Here is an 18,824-nt window from a genome sequence, read left to right on the forward strand (position 1 = left end):
GGTGAAATGTCTGTGCGTCTTATGGAGCAAATATGTGGTCGATCGCTGGCTCCCTTTCTGGCCCCGCCCTCCTTGCCCAGGCCTCCATTGTTGAATGTTCTGTAGACGGAGGCTGTTTGTTTCCCCAGCTACATGTGACTGGCTGATTCGATTACCTGTCTGGAAACTGTAGAAACAGCTCCCTTTCCTTTCCTAAAGAAGCTGCAGAACTGTGAGTTGAACCCCACAAAAACAGGATTTTTTCCCTTTGCAAAGTAAGCTCAACAACTTTGAGCTGATCCTCAAAAAAACAGTGCTTTCCCCCTTTCCTCCTCTAAAAACTAGGTGCATCTTATGGAGCGAAAAATACGGTATATAATCCAAGACGTGATCCTACCAAAAATGGCATCCCCATCTCAAGTTCTTCCCTACTATGTATAATAGCACTCATCCCACAACATCGCATCAAGACACTCCCCTGCCGTGGAATGAAGCAGGTGAAATTACACCATGAAATTACTTCGCATAATGGCATCTACAACCTGTTATGGGGTATTCTGGGAGAAGCTGGCATGGGGAAAAACCAGAGTCCCGTGTCTCCAACAACATTTACTAATTATAAGAGAGAAGATATACCAATATGCCTAATAGTGAGCAGGTCTGATTTCCGCACCATCACAAAAAAGAAGCACATTGGGCAGTATGGAACTAAATGTTTGCATTAGGGCAACAGCAATTCCCTTCCTTCCCCATGCTTGGCACCCTACGCCCTCCCCAAATCTGATCCAAAGGGTTGGGGGACCCTCCCTCAACAGATTTCAGGGGGCATGCAGTGGAAGAAGAGGAAGGGAGTCTTTCTGTTGCCTCTCAAAACATATTTTTCAGCCTTATACCAACAGATGTGCCCCAAGGTAAACTGTTCAAATAACAATATAGCTTCACTAAGTTCTTGTTTTTCCTTTTTAGACATGTTTATCATATTAGAAAGGTGGCAAACAAACAGTTCCAGCAACTTGCTTGTTTTATTTCATCATTGATTCTGAACAGGCTTGGCTGAGACTCAGAAACCAAGCATAAAGTTTTAAACTGTTGTGCAGGTTCATCAATGAACCACGTTCTTCCATTCATCATTTCTCACTGCAGAGAAATTAAGTTCCATCAGAATGCTTTTTACAGCACAGGTCTACTCAGAAGAAAGCCACATTGAGTTCAGTGGGGCTTGTTCCTAGGTGCAGATTACAGAACCCAACTAACTATATAAGCATTCTGTAGCCTCAAAGACCCTCCTTTAACCATTATTTAACATTAGAATGATTAGGATTTTCCTCACCATCCCCAGCTCAATTCCTAACACAGAACTTTACAACCAAATACTGTTGAAGATCACATCCAATATTTTTTAAAACAGCACTACATTTAAAACTTCAATTTGGCAAGCAAAAATCATTATCCCACTGAAGACTTTTAAAACATTTCCGATTCTATTTTAATACATCTTTCATACAAGTTTACCTGATTATCATATTTAAGTGACTGAGTTCCAACCAGAAAACGTATTGCATCTGTTTCTGCGGTCTGGGGTGTTAAAGCTCGTGCCTAAGGGGGGGGGGAGGATAAAAATACAATAATATCAAACACATTTTAGTATCTTGGAACATGCAGGACATCAGTTACCAAGAACGGTGTTTTTGACATTTAGTCCATCTGTATTTTGACTTTTTTGTTTTTAATGCAAGTTCTTTGTTACACAGATTTATTTTCTCCAAACGTCCCAAAGGCATGCTTGGTATAGAAGTGTGATAGGCTCATGAGTAAAATTGCCATGCTTCTAGTGTTAGACACATTTCCAAAATTAATTTTATAGAACCATCTCATCCATGAAAAATATGCACAGAATGCAAGAGCAACTGGACAAATGTTCAAGGTAGAAGTTTTTGTAGAAACAGCAACTGGGGAAAGCTGTAGACCAAGTAACTGAAAATATAATCGTTTACTTTATATTTTAAACTTATTTCCTGCACAAGAAACAACCCTCATATGCTGCACAATGTGTTGCATCTGTGTAATTTAATATTTTCATAGGTTTTACAGCAAAACATAATGGATTGGGTCCAAACTAAGTTACTTAAACCAAGGTTCCACTGAAATAAACATAAAAAGTTAGTTATGACTAACAAATTCTACTGATTACAATGGGAACTAAGCATGATTAATCAAACCCAAGATTTCCAGATTCCATACAGTTTTATTCCACTAACTTTTAAATTTAAATGGTTAGGACTAACTGAAGTTTATGTATTTCAATGGGCCTACTATGAATAAAACTTAGTTGAATACAACCCACTTACCATAGAACTGCAAGCAATAAAAAAAAAATTCAAGACACCTCACCTGTACATTTAAAATAGTTAATTAAAAAATAGGCACCTACTGAATAACTTAAATTTGGCAGCTAAACAGACTGGACCACCTGTTAAATATTTACAATAGTTCAAGTTTGAAACAGAGTTTTACTGATAGCACTGCATGCATGCATAAAATAGAGATGGCACATTTATGATGTGACTCTGGCACACAGTCCCAGTGGTCTCATTCACATGCACTGCTATACTATGCCATTATAAGAAAACGCCCCGGGCACTGCAATCTCCCAACCCAACATGGCTACTAGGTGGAGTTTGGTAGCTTACTCTTCCCTTTTTGACTAAATGCAGGAAAGTCTGCACGCTGGCAAACTGTGGTTAGTTTTAACTAAGGTCTACCAAAACAAGCCAAGACTAAATTAACTGAATCCTTAACTATGGTTAATCAAAAGGAGAAACAGGAAGTTCCAGTTGCTAAAAGCAACAGAATGGTAGAGCGTTCTTGTGTTCAAGTCCTGCTTTTGGACTTCCCAAGCACATCTGATTGACCGTTATAAGAACAGGAGGCTGGAGTAGATTGGCTACTGACTTGATCTAGTAGGGCTCATATTTCATTTTTCTCATCTCTTCCTTCCTGCCATATCAAAGGAGAAGGAAGAGGCTCAAGGTTTGTACATGCTTGCCCTTATAATGCTAAACCAAGGTTAGTGCCATGTACAAATCCCATCAGATACCTTGCAACTGAAGTCTAAGCTAACTGTGGTTTCCAAATAGTCTTCAAAAGCAGTTCCATGCAGAATACATTACAGTAATCTAACCTACAGTAACTTGCGTGATATGGAGAGGAGAATTCAGGTCAACACAGACCTCCCCTCCATTGTCTCAATGTCCTATCATGCTCTGCATGTACACGACCACCAATGGTGGAGAGCAAAGAACAGGACCTCAATGAGCTTTATCTGGTTCTTCCATGTGTAGGTGCTGCGCCCATGGTTTAAAGGAAGCGCATTAAACCAGGAGTGGGGAACCCCACAACCCTAATTAGGTCTAGCACAGTTCTCAATTTGGTCCACACAGCTGTTTTTTCAAAGCCACTTCCATTTGCCCACACCCAGCATCACCTGACATGAGTTCTGGGACAAGTAAACTAAAAGTTGCAAATGCACAATCAGGAGATTGAAAGTTCTCTACATATGGTGTGCTGGAAGGGAAGTTTGCTATCCTGAATCAGCTGGCTGGGGATGAGAGCAAGCCTGCTGCTGGATCAAGTGCAGAAAACTCAAATTGTGGAGCCAATCCCTGCAGAAAGCAGGCCTGAAGTCACCACCTAACAGCTAACATGTGTTGGATTTTATTTTGCGGTGTGGCTTGTCATCCTACAAAGTTAATACTAATAGCACAGTAACATCAAGTAATTGACAGGTGGGCAAAGGCCTGCCCACCTGTCAAAGTGGTTCACCAGGGTTGGGGGAACCCAAGAACCAGCATGCTGGCCGGATCCAGTTCTCTAACCCAGTACAAAACAATTTCAAATCAATCATTTTATAACAGTATGGCACCCATTTAATCAAATGTGAACATTCAAGAAATGGAATATATCTTCTTGAAAACACCCTATTTTCCTGAGTGTGATCTATTTGTATACCATACATTCTGAAAAGCACCAAATGAGAAAAAGAACACTGACACCATCACCGCCTCTCCCCTGCAACGTTGACAGCACAGTCCAAATTAGCTTCACCAAGTTGGAAGGCAAAAGTTGTAGAACTGAATTCGCTCTCGAGCTGAGAAATTCAAGCAGAATCAACCAGAAACAGGCAGAATCTCAGCTTCCCACCCACAACCTGGCACCCTCCAGATGTTCTGGCCTATAATTCCCACCATCCCCAGTCAGCACAGCCAATGGCCAGAGATCATGAGAACTGCAGTCCAGAATTCATGAAAGGGCCCCAGGTTGGGGAAAGCTGTGCAAGGTTGGTGCACACCAACCAGGGGTGCCAACTTGAAACAAGATATTGTGGGGAAGGAAGGCAAGCCCTGCCCCACATGATTTATCACAAATTGCCGTGCATGGACACCATTTGAATGGCAACGACCATCAACCTTGGGGGGAGTGGCCTCCTCAGGTATTTTATTGGGTAAAGGTAAAGGGACCCCTGATCATTAGGTCCAGTCGTGACTGACTCTGGGGTTGCAGCGCTCATCTCGCTTTACTGGCCGAGGGAGCTGGCGTACAACTTCCGGGTCATGTGGCCAGCATGACTAAGCCGCTTCTGGCGAACCAGAGGAGCGCACGGAAACACCGTTTACCTTCCCGCGGAGCAGTACCTATTTATCTACTTGCACTTTGGCGTGCTTTTGAACTGCTAGGTGGGCAGGAGCAGGGACCGAGCAACGGAAGCTCACCCTGTTGTGGGGATTCGAACCGCTGACCTTCCGATCGGCAAATCCTAGGCTCTATGGTTTAATAATAATAATAATAAATTTTATTTATACCCCGCCCTCCCCAGCCAAGGCCGGGTTCAGGGCGGCTAACAAGCAATAATAAAAACAAGTTGAATGAATACAACTTAAAAACAAGATTAAAATACAACATTAAAACATTAACCCACCCGCATCCCTATTTTATTGGGTGGGGGAGGCCAAAAGGATCTCGGAGATGTAGGAGTTGGCTCCTATGCCCTTCACAGTTACTCCTCAATACCCATGGCGCTTATTTATTTGGAAGGCGTGGTTCCGTTTTCTTATTGCGGGCAGTCAACTGGTTTAGCTGGTTGGACTGGTTTTGCCAAGCCTGCGAAAGCTTCGAGCACGCTTCTTTAAGGATGCGCGCCGTCCACACGTTCCCTCAAACAACCCGTGCGCCGGTGCTTCATTTACCGCCCCTGCGGGGAACAAACAGCAGGTGCTTCCCGCTCCTTCTTACCTGGAACTCCAGCCCATAGATCACCGGAGCATCGTCCTCCATGGCTGTCCAACAGAGGCCTCAAGATTCGGCGCCGCCGCGATGGGGAGCCTAGCCTCTCCTTCCCATCCAAACGCGTGTTGAAGGAAAAGGCGAAACACACAACAAAACGGGGCAGGTCCCGCGTCGGCTTCCGTCCTTACTTCCGGAATGGCGTGTGTGAGGCGGCGCAGGCGCACCACGCGTATTGGTTGGCTCCTCTCCTACGCTTCCCCCGCCCCTCACGCACACGCACATCTTCGCCGCCGCGTCCCGGAGGCGTCGCCTTTTGCAGCTGTCAGTGGAAGTAGGTGAGGGGGAGGCCAAGGGAGGGTGGGAAAGAGTGTCCTCTCCGTGGCCTTCCATCCTCCTTGGAGGCTTGGAGCGGGAAGGGGCGCCCGCTCTGGGAGGTGCTACTCGCTCGTCCTCTTTGAAGAGCAACCCGGAAAAAAATCAGCTGCGCCCACAATTATCCCTGTTTGCGTTGGCTCTTGAAAAGCCCGAGGTGACTGTGCCCCCCTTGGAGGAGAAGTGGGAATGGTCTTACGGGGGATGGGTGATGTTTTATTACACGCCCAGGCTAAATCATGATAAGGGGGAACACCTCCCTGCATGTAGAAAGCTAGCTCGTCAGGGAGAACTTGGAATCCTCCCTGGTGTCTTCTATACGGGCAGAGATTGTGTTTGTGTGTGTTTTCAGAGTAGGACTCCAATGTGAAACCCAGATGCGTGTCTCTGCAGCCCGAAGTGGTGTGTAGAGAAACTTGTTTTGTGAGAACAACTAGTAAACCTTTGGGAGGTTTTGGTATTCCCTGCGTGGTATTCTAAACAGTAGCGTGAATTGTGATATTTCTCTGTAGATAGGCTTGTTAATCGTGTACAGTATGGTATTTTTGTAATGGAGCAAAGGGAACAGATCCTCGTTTCGCTTGGTTTCCTAATCATAATTTGTAAAGTGGGAAAATAATTCCTGCTGCTGTTTTACAGATGGGACACTGAGGCTGATCTCAAGTGAATTGTCCTGGGATACTGAGGCTTGCCAGAGCAGAGATAAAAGGTATGTCTGTATTTCCATGAAGTCTTATAGGGAGAAATCTTGTTTCCTGTTAGTCTGTCTTAGACAAATGCATTGTCACCTAATCTCACCATGTGAAAATTATTACCACATGAATCCTAACAAATGTTAAAATTACTTATTTGAACTTTTATTTTTTAAAGTGGAATTTCAGCTTTTGAACACAGAGGTCTTGGTCTGGGTGAGAGAAACAGATGCTAGCATTCACATACCCTAAGACCTAAGTTTCCCAGATTGGATCCACTTGCCAGCTCTCTCTTACACCCCATTCATATTTTATCTCTCTTACACCCATTAGCTAGTCTGTTGAAACCTAAGAACAGACTCAGCGTTGCTTATATGCCATTTTTACATCATCTGTTAAATGGTGCGAATTGGCAACTGCATAGTCATAACCCTACTACCTGGCAATCAATGGATTATTTTTAGTTATAAAACTGGGATTATCAATGGAGACTTGTGATAAATCATATTAGGGCTAGGGGACAAAGGCTGCTTCCTAAGTCTCATGGCCCCTCGTTCTTCCATTTATTCTGCAGGCAAATCCCTCTGTGAGCCATGTCCATGGAGGGGTCTGCCAAGTTACATGCCCCTTCAGCCAGGGAACTCCTTGAGTTCATTGACTTTGCCCTATTGGCACTTTTGTCTCTCCCATCCAATTAAAAGATGGGACTCTAGGAAGAAGGATGGGGAGAGCAGGCCTTAGAAATAACAATCAACTGGTTATCTCTTTGAAGCCATCTGGAGAGGGACCATCAAGGGCTAAGTAGGCCAACAAACTTTATATAAAGTAGCTTTTTTTGCTCATATTACCCTAGGAAACAAAGTGATCATAAGAGACCTAAGTTAACTGGGCAGAAATTCATCCCTCTTTACTACATAACTCCTCCCTGGTGATCTCGCTTCATAGTACAAACCTTAGTAGACTCAGCTGCCAGGAGTAGCTCCATGTTTGAGGCTAAACCCATGCACTAAGAGTTATGAGGCAGCTGTGGGAATGAGGAAGATTAAGTCGCTATTGAGGAGATTCAGTTAAGAACAAAAGGGCCTAAGAAGAGCCTGCTGGATCAGGCCAATGGCCCTTTTAGTCCAGCATTCTTTTCTCATAATGGTCAGCTAGGCTCAAGTAAAAACATGCTGATTCCCGGACCGTCCACAGGCCGGATTTAGAAAGCGATTGGGCCGGATCCAGCCCCTGGGCCTTAGTTTGCCTACCCATGATTTAATGTTTCAGCTTTCTTTCCTTGTCTCTGTGTATTAATAGACTTAAAGAATGAGTTGAACCTCTGTTCAGCATCTATACAGATGGACAGGTTGATGAAGAAACAGAAACTGCATTAATAGAAAAAGCGAGTGGGGGACAGCATCCAAATCATTTTTGTTACACTGAAATGATCTGCACATTTGTAAATGCTATATAAATGTTACTGAATTATCTCTCTTTGTGATACTGTTTGCATGAAACTATTTGCTTGATACTATTTCTGTTCTTAACTCTACAGTAGAGCAGGGTTTCTTTCCATCTATAGGCCCCGCCCCCTCTCCCCGCCCTCTAGATTGTTAGAACGAAAGACGGAGCTCCCGCTGCAAGGCTGACTGCTTCACAAGCGATCCCTTGGTGAGCAGTTCTTTTCATTTTTCCCTTTGCCCTGTTCCTTGTTTAGCTTCCCTAAAAAAAGCTCAAGAACTTTGAGCTGAACCCCCCAAAAATGGGGTAGATCACTGCTAGTTTTTAATTGTCTCTTGGAAGTTCGCTGTCCCTGCTGTAGAGTTAACTTCATTTATTTGGAGCTTTTTACATTTGAAGTACTGGCCATCTTAATTATTCAAATGGATATGTAGAACCTGATGTTTCCATCAGGTTTCCACTTTATGCATAAATCATCTTAAGTTTCAGAATTGGTCACCAGCAGTCACATTCACTTGTAATTTTTTATCCAGAGCAATTATGGAAAACAAAGAAGGTGATGTTGAGGATGCCGAGATAAGAGGTTCAAGTGCGGCAGAAGGTGGCTGTGCTATCCAGCTGCCAGGTCACGAAGAACTTATGTTTCATGAAGAAACAATTGATCTTGGTGGAGATGAGTTTGAGTCTGAAGAAAATGAGACCATCTCAGAAGATTCTAGTAACTTCATAGATAAACTTAATGAGCAGATGATGGAGAGTGTTGTTATATCAGATTCTCCAAATAATAGTGAAGATGATGCTGGCGATCTTGGTTGTCTTCAAGAAATTGTAAAACAAATGGACACAAAGGACATTCATGCACCAGAAGAAGAGCTGGAGGAAAAGGCAATTAGCAAAGAGAGTAAAACTGAACTTGAAGGCGCTCCTAAAGTTATTTCTGATAGTGGAATTGGCGATCAACCTCCTTTGAAAGAAGAGTTGGTTCAGGAATCAGCAGAAAATGAATTGAAAGTGGAAAGTGATGAGCTGCTTAACTCTGCATCAAACAGTATTGATGAATGCAAATCTGAGGAGCAGATATCTTCCCCGCTTGCCGACAAATCACCCGTCAACCCTGAGCCTATCCCTGTGTGTACGATTTTCAGCCAGGGAAGTCGCATGAATGGTCAGCAGCAGTTCCTGCATGATGGCTTTGAGCCTCAGATGGTGAAGTCGCCTAGCTTAGGCGGTATAAGCGAGACTCCCATAAAAACTCTTCCGCAGGTGGTTCAACCTAGTCCCAGCCTAAGCAAGTTTTTTGGTGAAGCCATTAATACTAATACTCTAGCTTCTGATTTTTTCGATTCGTTTACCACATCCTCTTTTATTTCTGTCAGTAACCCTAATGCGAGCTCTTCTGTACCAGAACAAATGTCTTCTCTTGTAACAGCTGGGGAGTTCCATGACTCTGCCAGCCACAAATACTCTGTTAAAAATGGACGGTCTGAAGCTGGGAGGTCTGCATCTTCTCCAGAAATTTCACAGTCTCCAAAGCCATTTTCCCAGATTCAAGCTGTTTTTCAAGGTGGCGACGATCCTTTTGCATCTGTGCTGAATATGAGTGAGGTAGACAGGAGGAACGATGCTTGGCTTCCTAGTGATGCAACTAGGAATGTGTTGATCTCAGTAGCAACTCAGCAGTACAGTAATGTTTTCATAGACAAGGAAAATCTCACAATGCCTGGATTAAAGTTTGACAACATTCAGGTAAGCCTGTTCCATTGTGTCTTACTTCTTTGAATACTGTGTGGCTAATAATAAGCTAGGTAGCATGTACATTTTTCAGGCCAAGTTTTTATTTGTGACATTTATATCCCACCTTTTCATAAAAATGCACCAGGCCACAGTATAATATAAGCAGTCTGCTCAGCATAATAACAAATAGCACAATGAAATCAGGTAAGAGCAGATAAAGAGAGAGAGAGAGAGAAAAGGCAGATGGTTATAAACATGATTTAACCCAGGGGTCGGCAAGGCTTACCTTGCCTGGGTTGGTTCACTCCAGCGGAGATCCCTCCGTGGGCTGGATCGCACACACGATTTCCAGCATTTGAGTCTGCACAGATGCGATTTTCGGCGCCTGTGCATGTGCAGACAGGATTTGCAGTGCCGCGAAAGTGAGTCCCTGCACCGCACTGCGCCGTTTTAGTGCAGCACGCAGGGACTAACTCAGCAGCGGCTCAGTTCAGCGGTGGCTCATGGGCCTTAGGTTGCCGACTCCTGATTTAACCTAATAGGAGGCAGTGAAGAGGCTTCTGTTGGCCAGGGTGGAAGGTAAAAATTTGGGATGTGTGTTCTTCCATACATTTGATAGTGGAGGGGCTGGAGAATTGGGATCTATGAGGTTTTTGGTATGGGAAAGGTCTAAAAGAACCAAAAGGCAGGAAGATTTGTGTGTCTTAGTAATAAGCACCACTGAGCTATGGGATGTTGAAAGTGTCAGTTGGGAAGAGCAAAGGAGTTGGCCAGCTTAAACTCCTAAACCTTCATAGTATTCTGGAGGTGAGCATTTGGGTTGGGAGAGGGTATGCATACAATAAGGCTATATATAGATATAGATATAGATATAGATATAGATATAGATATAGATATAGATATAGATATATAGTCTTCATACTTTCTCATAAGGGGATAAGTTTCAGATGTAACAGTGGGCCCAAGTCCTGAGCCCTTGAGTGCTGTGATCAGTGCTAGTCCTACCGAGAGCAGAACCATTGAAATTAAGGGCCCTATGTTAGTCATGTATGTTAATTTCAGTGGGTCTACTCTCAATACAACAAGCATTGGATACAACCCATAGTCTGAAAGCACATGAATCTACCACTTTGCTTAAATGAAGTAGGTCTGAATCCAGTCAGTTATTATTAACAATGTAAGTTATTTTATTAGCAGAAATGTACAGTTATCTTCTGATATTTCTAGAGATTTCAATGGGGTTTGTTGAAACTGTCCTTTACATAGTTTGAAGCTTGTATCCATGTCTCCTGGGGTGTGCTGCCACAACAGTTTATGGTGAGGGAGGGGGAATGAGATCAGTCTCAAGATGGTTGCCAGATTTAGATTTTGCTGAAAGAAGTTTGATGAATGGATGAATAGTACGATGGCATACATTCAGCAGGGGGGGGGGGAGGAAAACTTTGTGATCTAGTAGATGGAAGAAACAACCATGCGAGATCTCTGTTCAGTCCATTAACAGAAAATCTGGCATCTCTTTAACCTGGTATAGTTTTTGTATTAAGGAAAAGAAAGAAAATTGAGCTCTATATAATGATAAATCGTAGTTAAGAACCTCACTATTCCACGAGCAGAATTTAGTAGCGGTATAGCTTTTGGCCCTATCTGGCAATCTTACCTGGATCCTGTAAGGGCAACCAAGATAGTTTCTGTTCCCCAACCAGGATGAAATGTATCTAGATAGTTAGCTTCATTCAGGAGTTTCTGGAGCTGTCCAGCCGCTACCCATTTAATTACCTTGAAAGGCACATTAGGAACCTGTTGAGGTACCGGGGTCTAGCCACAGACACAAACACAGGTCTTGCTATTGTCTTCTTTAAGGGATGGAGAACACATACTGTTTCTAAAGATGCATTGAACAGTTGTTGTTGTTACGAGCTACAAAGGGTAAGTATCTAGCAGGCATGTAGCAGCTGCTTCCTTCAGTGAAATCAGCCTATTGTCAAACAAGCAGCAGTAACCCCACAGAAATAAATGGGACTTCAGTGCACATCTTAAAGCCAATGTGGCATACAGCTGCTTTTGAGAGTAAAGAGATGCCAAATACTCTCCTTTCCATGCAATAGGAGATTATAGCTGTCTTCAACATACTGATTTTTCATGTCACGGGAATAAGTACAATAGTCTCAGGCTCAAGGCCACCGTTGAGCAGGATAGTTGAAGGCATATAAGTAGAAATATACAAAGCACCTTGTTGCATGCTGAAAAATCTAAAGCGCATAGCACTGCATTAATGCAAGACACTTGTGTGTGTGTTTTAATGGCTAAGAGGAACTTTCAATTAAAAAAACCCAACACTTTGTATTTTTCCCCCCAATTAGGGTGATGCAGTAAAAGACTTAATGCTTCGCTTCCTTGGTGAGCAGTCTGCAGCAAAAAGACAAGTTTTAAATGCCACCTCTGTGGAACAGTCTTTTGTGGGTTTAAAACAACTGATAGTAAGTAACAACGTTTCTTCATGCATATTGAACACTCGGCTTCTTCTCTAGATAGGTTAAGAGCTAAACTTACTCATCAGTCCAATGGAAATTCTTACTGAAGGGTGGGAGGCAATTTTCACCTTCCCCCTATAGCCACTAGCATCGCCTCATGTGCTTTTCTGAAGGGTCCCTCAACACTTGGAACTTTTCAGGGGGCTGTAAGGAAACAGAGAGGTAGATAAAATTGCTGCATCCCCACCTCTGCTTCCTCCAGCAGGAGCATCCTGAAAGTAGTATTTTGCTCACAGGGACTTTGGATCCGTCCCGGTTCATATTCAGCTATGCCAGCAGAATAGCCTAGAGCTGACCGAATTCCAAAACTCAACAGCTATAACCTAAAAACCACCACATTGTTCAGAAACCTAAGCTATATAACAGTACAGTCATACCTTAGATCTTGAACAGCTTAGTTGCCGAACGTTTCAGCTCCCAAACGATCAAAACCCAGAAGTGAGTGTTTTGGTTTTCAAACTTTTTGTTGGAAGCCAAACATCCGATGGGGCTTCTGCAGAGTTTCCTGCAGCCAATCAGAAGCTGCGCTTTGGTTTCCGAATGTTTTGGAAGTCGAACGGACTTCCGGAATGGATTATGTTCGACTTCCAATGTACGACTGTACTTCTGTTTAGTCCCACTGCAACAGCTTTGGTTGTTTTTCTGCATTGGTGCTGTTGCTCCTTTCTCCAGTTTGATGCACGGCACACAGAACCTTATGGTCATTAGACTACACTGCCATCAATCACTACATGATCTTAATCTGGGGCTTCCTGGGTTCCAGCCTGTGACTGAGGGTGGTTGGAAGATGAACCGAGGCAAGACAAAACAGTTGCACTTCCATAGCATCCTCGTGGCTTCTGCATTTACATTCAAGAGCCTGAGAGCCAAAGGTTTCATCACCTATAGATCAGCCTATACCATTCAGTTCTCCTTTTCCACAAGCGTGCACCAATAGGGAGGAGCATGTGATGCCAATAATCTATGTGGGGCGATGGGTTTAGCAGGAGCACTGGAAGACTACTTGTCTAGCACAGTATTGTCTGCTTCAACTGGCATCAGCTTTCTAGGGTCTCTGTCTGTGGTCTTTCACATCACCTGCTACTGTATTCTTTTAAACTGTAGATGCCAAGAACTAAACCTGGGACCATCTGCTGCCCAGAAATTCAATTTTCTGTCTTAAACTCAGAGGTGGAAAGAGGACTGATTTTTTTTTATTTTTATTATTGTACTCGTAACACTTGCTGGTTGCCAGTGATTTTGAAATGCCATTGCCTTTGTCTCAAGAAGCTGTATCATTCGTGTGTTGCACTTTGAGCTTATATAATGTGTGCACATCATTCAGTTGCATTTGAAATAAATAATAACCCATCTGTGCAAAATTGCTGCCTTAAAGTAGCAAACATTTTTGAAAGCCTTAATTTGGCACACAAAATCTAAAAGATCTAGGCACCAATGTTTCAAGACTTTGCATTTTAATTTATTCCATAAATGAATGGCTCTTGCAGCATTTTTGTAATTAAAGTGGGACAGTAGCAGCAGGCAACTGATAGTTTTCAGTATAGAAAGCATGTAAGAAATGGACTTAAATTTTTTAATTGCAATATTTCAATGGCACATTAATGAGCTTTATGCTCGTAATAACTTCAAACAAACTTTAGCCTAAGAAGGGGTTACTGACGTGAGTTTCTCTAAGTAATGTCAGAGTGTTCTACCAGAGTAATTTACAATCGAGAAGAATGTCATAGCAAATGGAGGAGGACATTTTAATCATTTTAATGGTGTCGCATGTAGAGTTAATGACTCCCTTTTGAGACTCCGTTTGGAAAAAATCATATACATTCTGTTAGTTGTGCTTCTGATTTAATGTTGAATTTTCATATGTTGTCAAATATAATATGCTGTAGTTCTTGTACATATTTACTGTTTTATACCGGAGAAGTTTTACTTCAAACCTCCCAGTTTATAAATTGTATTTTTAAACAAAAAACTGGTCAAGGAGTTATGGCTACAACTAATCGTTCTTCAGTTGATTTAGAAAAAAACTGAGATGGGTTACGCCCGTAACTTTCATACTGTACTCTTTGAGAGGTCTGGGGTTTCTCAAGAATATTATTTAGGGTTCCCCAATAGGAAAATCAGTCATGGCTGGCAAATGTTCTTTAAAAGCAACAACCCCACATGCCCATTCATTTGCATCTATCACTGCAACATGCAGCTGCAGAAGTTTGGGTGTACACCCTAAAACCTATGTGTATAGTGGGAGACAGTCAACATGGAAATGCTTCTCTGAAGATAGAAATTTTGAAACTGCTAGGTTGCTTTTTCCTTTACGCATGGAATCAGTGGGTTTAAGGATCTGTCATATTGTTGTTGTTTAGTCATGTCCGACTCTTCGTGACCCCATGGACCAGAGCACGCCAGGCACTCCTGTCTTCCACCGCCTCCCCAGTTTGGTCAGACTCATGCTGGTAGCTTCCAGAACACTGTCCAACCATCTTGTCCTTTGTCATCCCCTTCTTCTTGTGCCCTCAATCTTTCCCAACATCAGGGTCTTTTCCAGGGAGTCTTCTCTTCTCATGAGGTGGCCAAAGTATTGGAGCCTCAGCTTCAGGACCTGTCCTTCCAGTGAGCACTCAGGGCTGATTTCCTTCAGAATGGATACGTTTGATCTTCTTGCAGTCTCTGGGACTCTCAAGAGTCTCCTCCAGCACCATAATTCAAAAGCATCAATTAACTCTTCCTAAAGCAGGATTTATAGACAAGTGTTTCTTCAACCTGAACAATGCCATAAGTTTTTCAGGAGACATTGTCCTAGGGCTATTGAGCAGCCTGTGGTTGTCTATAGCCCGGTGAATAGGACTCTCAGTAGTCTTGCGTCTAATGTAAAAAAAAAAAAAAATGCCAGAAAGTTAAGTTTCTTAATCCTGATTTCTCTTAGGGGTTAGATGAGTAATCTTCAGTAGTCCTTTCCAGAGAAGTAAACAGATGGTCATCAGAAATTTAATAACAGTAATAAAAAAAAATTGAATTTATATTGGAAATCAGACATCCATTTATTTATTATGGTTGGTCCATTATTCTGCTGTATCACCTGAACTGTGTGACCTTCATTGCATATGTACATCTGTCATACATCAAAGAACAGATGGTGTCCATTCCTGCTGTTCTGTGTCCTCTGGCTATGATCCCATTAAAATGCAGGATGCTCTGTGTCTGTACCTGAGCAACTGATACAAAGATGGGATAGTATGTCTCTTTGTGTACTAAGAGCTGTGAACCAAGAAGACCCTGGTTCCCATTTCACATTAGCCATGGAATCCTTAGCTAGTCTTAGGCAAACGGCTATTCTCTCAGCTTCGGTACTGTGAAATGAAGTTTAAATAGCCAGGCAGCAAAAAGAAAGAACACTGCTAATAATACAGCAAGAGGATTAATTCAGGAAAAGAGAAACCTACTAAACTGCAATCCTCAGTATATTTTACAAGCAAGCTTGTGGATCAGTTAGAGTAAAACAGCCTAAGGAGAAGCTCCTAAGCTACTGGAAGAGTTTAGATGTGTAATTTAGATAGCCAAATCATTGTGTGAGGAAAAAAATGTGTATTTGCCTTTGATTAGAATGTCATCAGAGGTTTGGAAGGTTTCCATGCTGGAGATAAATGGGAACCATAGCACAATTAACACCTTTTTAAAAAATTTGAGTTCCTTGCTTGTTCAAGTCCACATCCAAAGCTACCCCTATGCAGAACTAGTTGCTCAGTTTTTTTGGACCTAGGCCATTATCTTGCTAATACTCTTTAGCAACCAAAATCACAACACACTGGTGTTAGTACCTCCTGGCACAATGTCTAAATCAAGATCTGTTCCCCTTACCCACACACTTGTTAACTAGTTGAAGATACCATATACTTCGTGTTAATCAAGCATTCCGAACTTGCTATTGTAGCCAGATAATTTGGGACTATATTTTGTCTTCCCAAGTTTGAACATGTTGAACCTCTTTTCCCAGTTGCTTTTCCATTAGCATCTTTCACCTTCTCTCGAAAGTTCATTAGGCAGCCAATGCACTAGTAGCCCAATAACCTTTAATAAATGTCATGACACTATATTCTTAACAAATGAATAGCATGGTATTCTTCTTCCACCATAGTAAGCCAGCAAACTCAGCAGAAATTGGACTTTACCCACAAAGAGCAATCCAAAAGGAATTATGTGATGAATAGATCTGATTGTGATACAGTTACTAGGTGTACATTTTTAAAATATCACAGTTACATGAAACATAGCTATCTTCACATACTCTCTCTTTTTTTAAAAAAAATAGTAATAATAATAGTGGATTCTACATCTATTGTAGAAGAAGCAGTAATCAGTGTAGTGTAGTGTTGACTTTTGGCCCCTTAAAAGCTTCCTCAGAATTATTCATGTATGGCAGCATCTGAAATAAAATACTTAGCATCACTAAGTACTTCACTTCTGTAGTTCAAAATTTAAGGAATGTTCTTCATCATTTAAGGGATTGTTCTTGCTCTTCTCACCCACTCTTCCTTGCAGCACATATGAAAATAAATTATTGGTTTGCTTTATAGATAACAGTGTGTCACAGTTCATACGGTGAGCCCAGTAATAGCCGTGATCTATGGTTTGGATTTCTGAAGCCAGCCAAGTGAAGGGAGTGTTTGTGGTTTCCTGAGGCTGACTCCCAATTTGCATGAGTAGTCCCCATTGGAATAGTGTTCCCTGGCCTGAAAGAGCAGGTCCCTGACTGAGTCCAGCTACAAAAGCTAAAGCTGCTGAACAGACTCTTGGGCTGGTATATTGTTTAGGAAGTTTTGTTTAGGGTGGGGTGTTTTTTGCTGTTATTATTTATTTTAGATCTTAGTGTGGAAGATTTATGTGGAAGTTGGTTAAACCACAGAGCCTAGGACTTGCCGATCAGAAGGTCAGCGGTTCAAATTCCCATGATGGGGTGAGCTCCCGTTGCTCGGTCCCAGCTCCTGCCAACCTAGCAGTTCGAAAGCACCTCAAAATGCAAGTAGATAAATAGGTACCGCTCTGGTGGGAAGGTAAACAGCGTTTCCGTGCGCTGCTCTGGTTTGCCAGTCATGCTGGCCACATGACCCGGAAGCTGTACGCAGGCTCCCTCGGCCAATAAAGCGAGATGAGCACCGCAACCCCAGAGTCGGTCACAACTGGACCTAATGGTCAGGGGTCCCTTTACCTTTACCTTACTTTCCTTACATTTGCAATTATGTATTTGAACATGGTTTTAACCACAGAAAGGCAGCATACAAATCAAATGAGGCATGGATGGATGTATATTTGGAGAAAACCTATTGAAATTAATGGGTCTTGAATGAGTCATGTACATTGATTTTAATGGGTATGACATATTAATTATAGGAGATCTGATTTTCATTGTTATATGTTTGTAAGCTGCTTGGAGAGAACCTTGTCCTAAAAAGCGACCCACACATCTTTTAAATAAATAAATACACATTTTGGATAATCATCATCGTTATCATCTATCGTGTAGACCCCAGATTTTAGGTCAGATTTTAAGTGGGACGCAACACACAACAGAAGAGCAGTTGTCCTCTTTGACCACAGATATATCTTCCCATCTTCATGAATCAATAAATAAGTGACATGAGTCTTCTGCTTCTCCTCCGAATGGATTGTGCCACAGGGATATTTGTAAAGAATAGGATTAGAGTGGACTGGAGAGGTAACACTTGGTGGAGGGACTTCTGTTTAGTATCCTTTTCTACACTCAAGGAGAAAATAGTTTGGCAAAGAGAAGCTCCTGTTCATGATGTTCCTTTTGATTTATGTCACTGACTACTGCCACTTTCAGGGAATTACTCAGTGGTGTCGTAGGAGTTCGACCCAGTTACTGTCCTTGATTCCACTCTTTACTGGCTGTATTGGACACACACGAACAATTCTCTCTCTTTTCTAAGCTCTGACAAGAAGCAACAGCCATTCTTTATCTTAGCTTTTGAACTGAACAGGCATAAGTTGTTTTCCCCCGAGGGAATTCCTCTGAGGCTTGACACATTTGTGAGCCTGGGGTACACATAGCTGTGGCTTCTGAAAAATCTGTCTGTTTCTTGAGGACTAAACACTTTTAAATAAAAAATGTATGGGTTGCGGACAAATATCTAGCAAATGCCCATAGAAAGAAGTACACTTGCATGATTTTGGGGGTTCTCTCTCTGTGTGTGTTTTGTTCTGAAAATTCCCCCATACAGTGGTACCTCAGGTTAAGTATTTAATTCATTCCGGAGGTCCATTCTTAACCTGAAACTGTTCTTAACCTGAAGCCACTTTAGCTAATGGGGCCTCCTGCTGCTGCCGCACCGCCGGAGCCCGATTTCTGTTCTTATCCTGAAGCAAAGTTATTAACCTGAAGCACTATTTCTGGGTTAGCAGAGTGTGTAACCTGAAGCGTATGTAACCAAGGTACCACTGTATTTCATTTGGTGCTATGTCTGGGTGAACGACTAGACGTTTCAAATCTCAGCTGTTGATATTCACTAAAATATTTCATTTTGACCAAGCTGTATTTTTCAAGGGAATCATATTGATGACCTTCATGAAGCCATCGATTCAAAGCTAATAGGAACGTAATTGGATCCTAGAAAGAGAATAAAATAGCAGTGTTATCTGGAGAGAATAGGTATGAAACTTAGGAAGGTGGGGAGGAACGTTGCGCATTTCAGATGGAGCCTGACCACTGCTTCTGAATGGAACAGTATCTGGCCTGTCATAATAAATTGTGTATCCTTTTACACTAGCAATCTTCTAA

The 18,824-nt window shown here is 42.3% G+C and overlaps 2 protein-coding genes across 15 annotated transcripts in view; one reads left to right on the forward strand and one right to left on the reverse strand.

Annotated features, from left to right (window-relative positions):
* EIPR1 (EARP complex and GARP complex interacting protein 1) overlaps positions 1 to 5,410 on the reverse strand; it is a 59,809-nt gene extending 54,399 nt beyond the window's left edge. For all 4 annotated transcript variants that reach the window (XR_014524093.1, XR_014524094.1, XM_083495683.1 and 1 more), the window contains exons 1-2: positions 5,269 to 5,410; positions 1,492 to 1,575 (exon numbers count right to left, since the gene is read on the reverse strand). Coding sequence is in view for 2 of the 4 variants with exons in the window: in XM_083495683.1 (XP_083351809.1) it covers positions 1,492 to 1,575; positions 5,269 to 5,310 (126 nt within the window). In the remaining 2 variants the exon portion in view is untranslated. The remainder of the gene's footprint in view (positions 1 to 1,491; positions 1,576 to 5,268) is intronic.
* TRAPPC12 (trafficking protein particle complex subunit 12) overlaps positions 1 to 18,824 on the forward strand; it is a 208,379-nt gene that overhangs the window by 151,279 nt on the left and 38,276 nt on the right. For 2 of the 11 annotated variants that reach the window (XM_083495562.1, XM_083495566.1), the window contains exons 1-4: positions 5,450 to 5,593; positions 6,274 to 6,343; positions 8,303 to 9,515; positions 11,864 to 11,980. In XM_083495562.1, coding sequence (XP_083351688.1) covers positions 5,458 to 5,593; positions 6,274 to 6,343; positions 8,303 to 9,515; positions 11,864 to 11,980 — 1,536 coding nt within the window. In that variant the 5' untranslated portion in view covers positions 5,450 to 5,457. Of the gene's footprint in view, positions 1 to 5,449; positions 6,058 to 6,273; positions 6,344 to 7,917; positions 7,980 to 8,302; positions 9,516 to 11,863; positions 11,981 to 18,824 lie in introns of those variants that run through there. The other 9 variants (XM_083495572.1, XM_083495571.1, XM_083495565.1 and 6 more) reach the window with 9 other exon arrangements.

Source organism: Podarcis liolepis (genome assembly GCF_965112155.1).
Source record: "Podarcis liolepis genome assembly, chromosome: 3".
Classification (NCBI taxonomy): domain Eukaryota; kingdom Metazoa; phylum Chordata; class Lepidosauria; order Squamata; family Lacertidae; genus Podarcis; species Podarcis liolepis.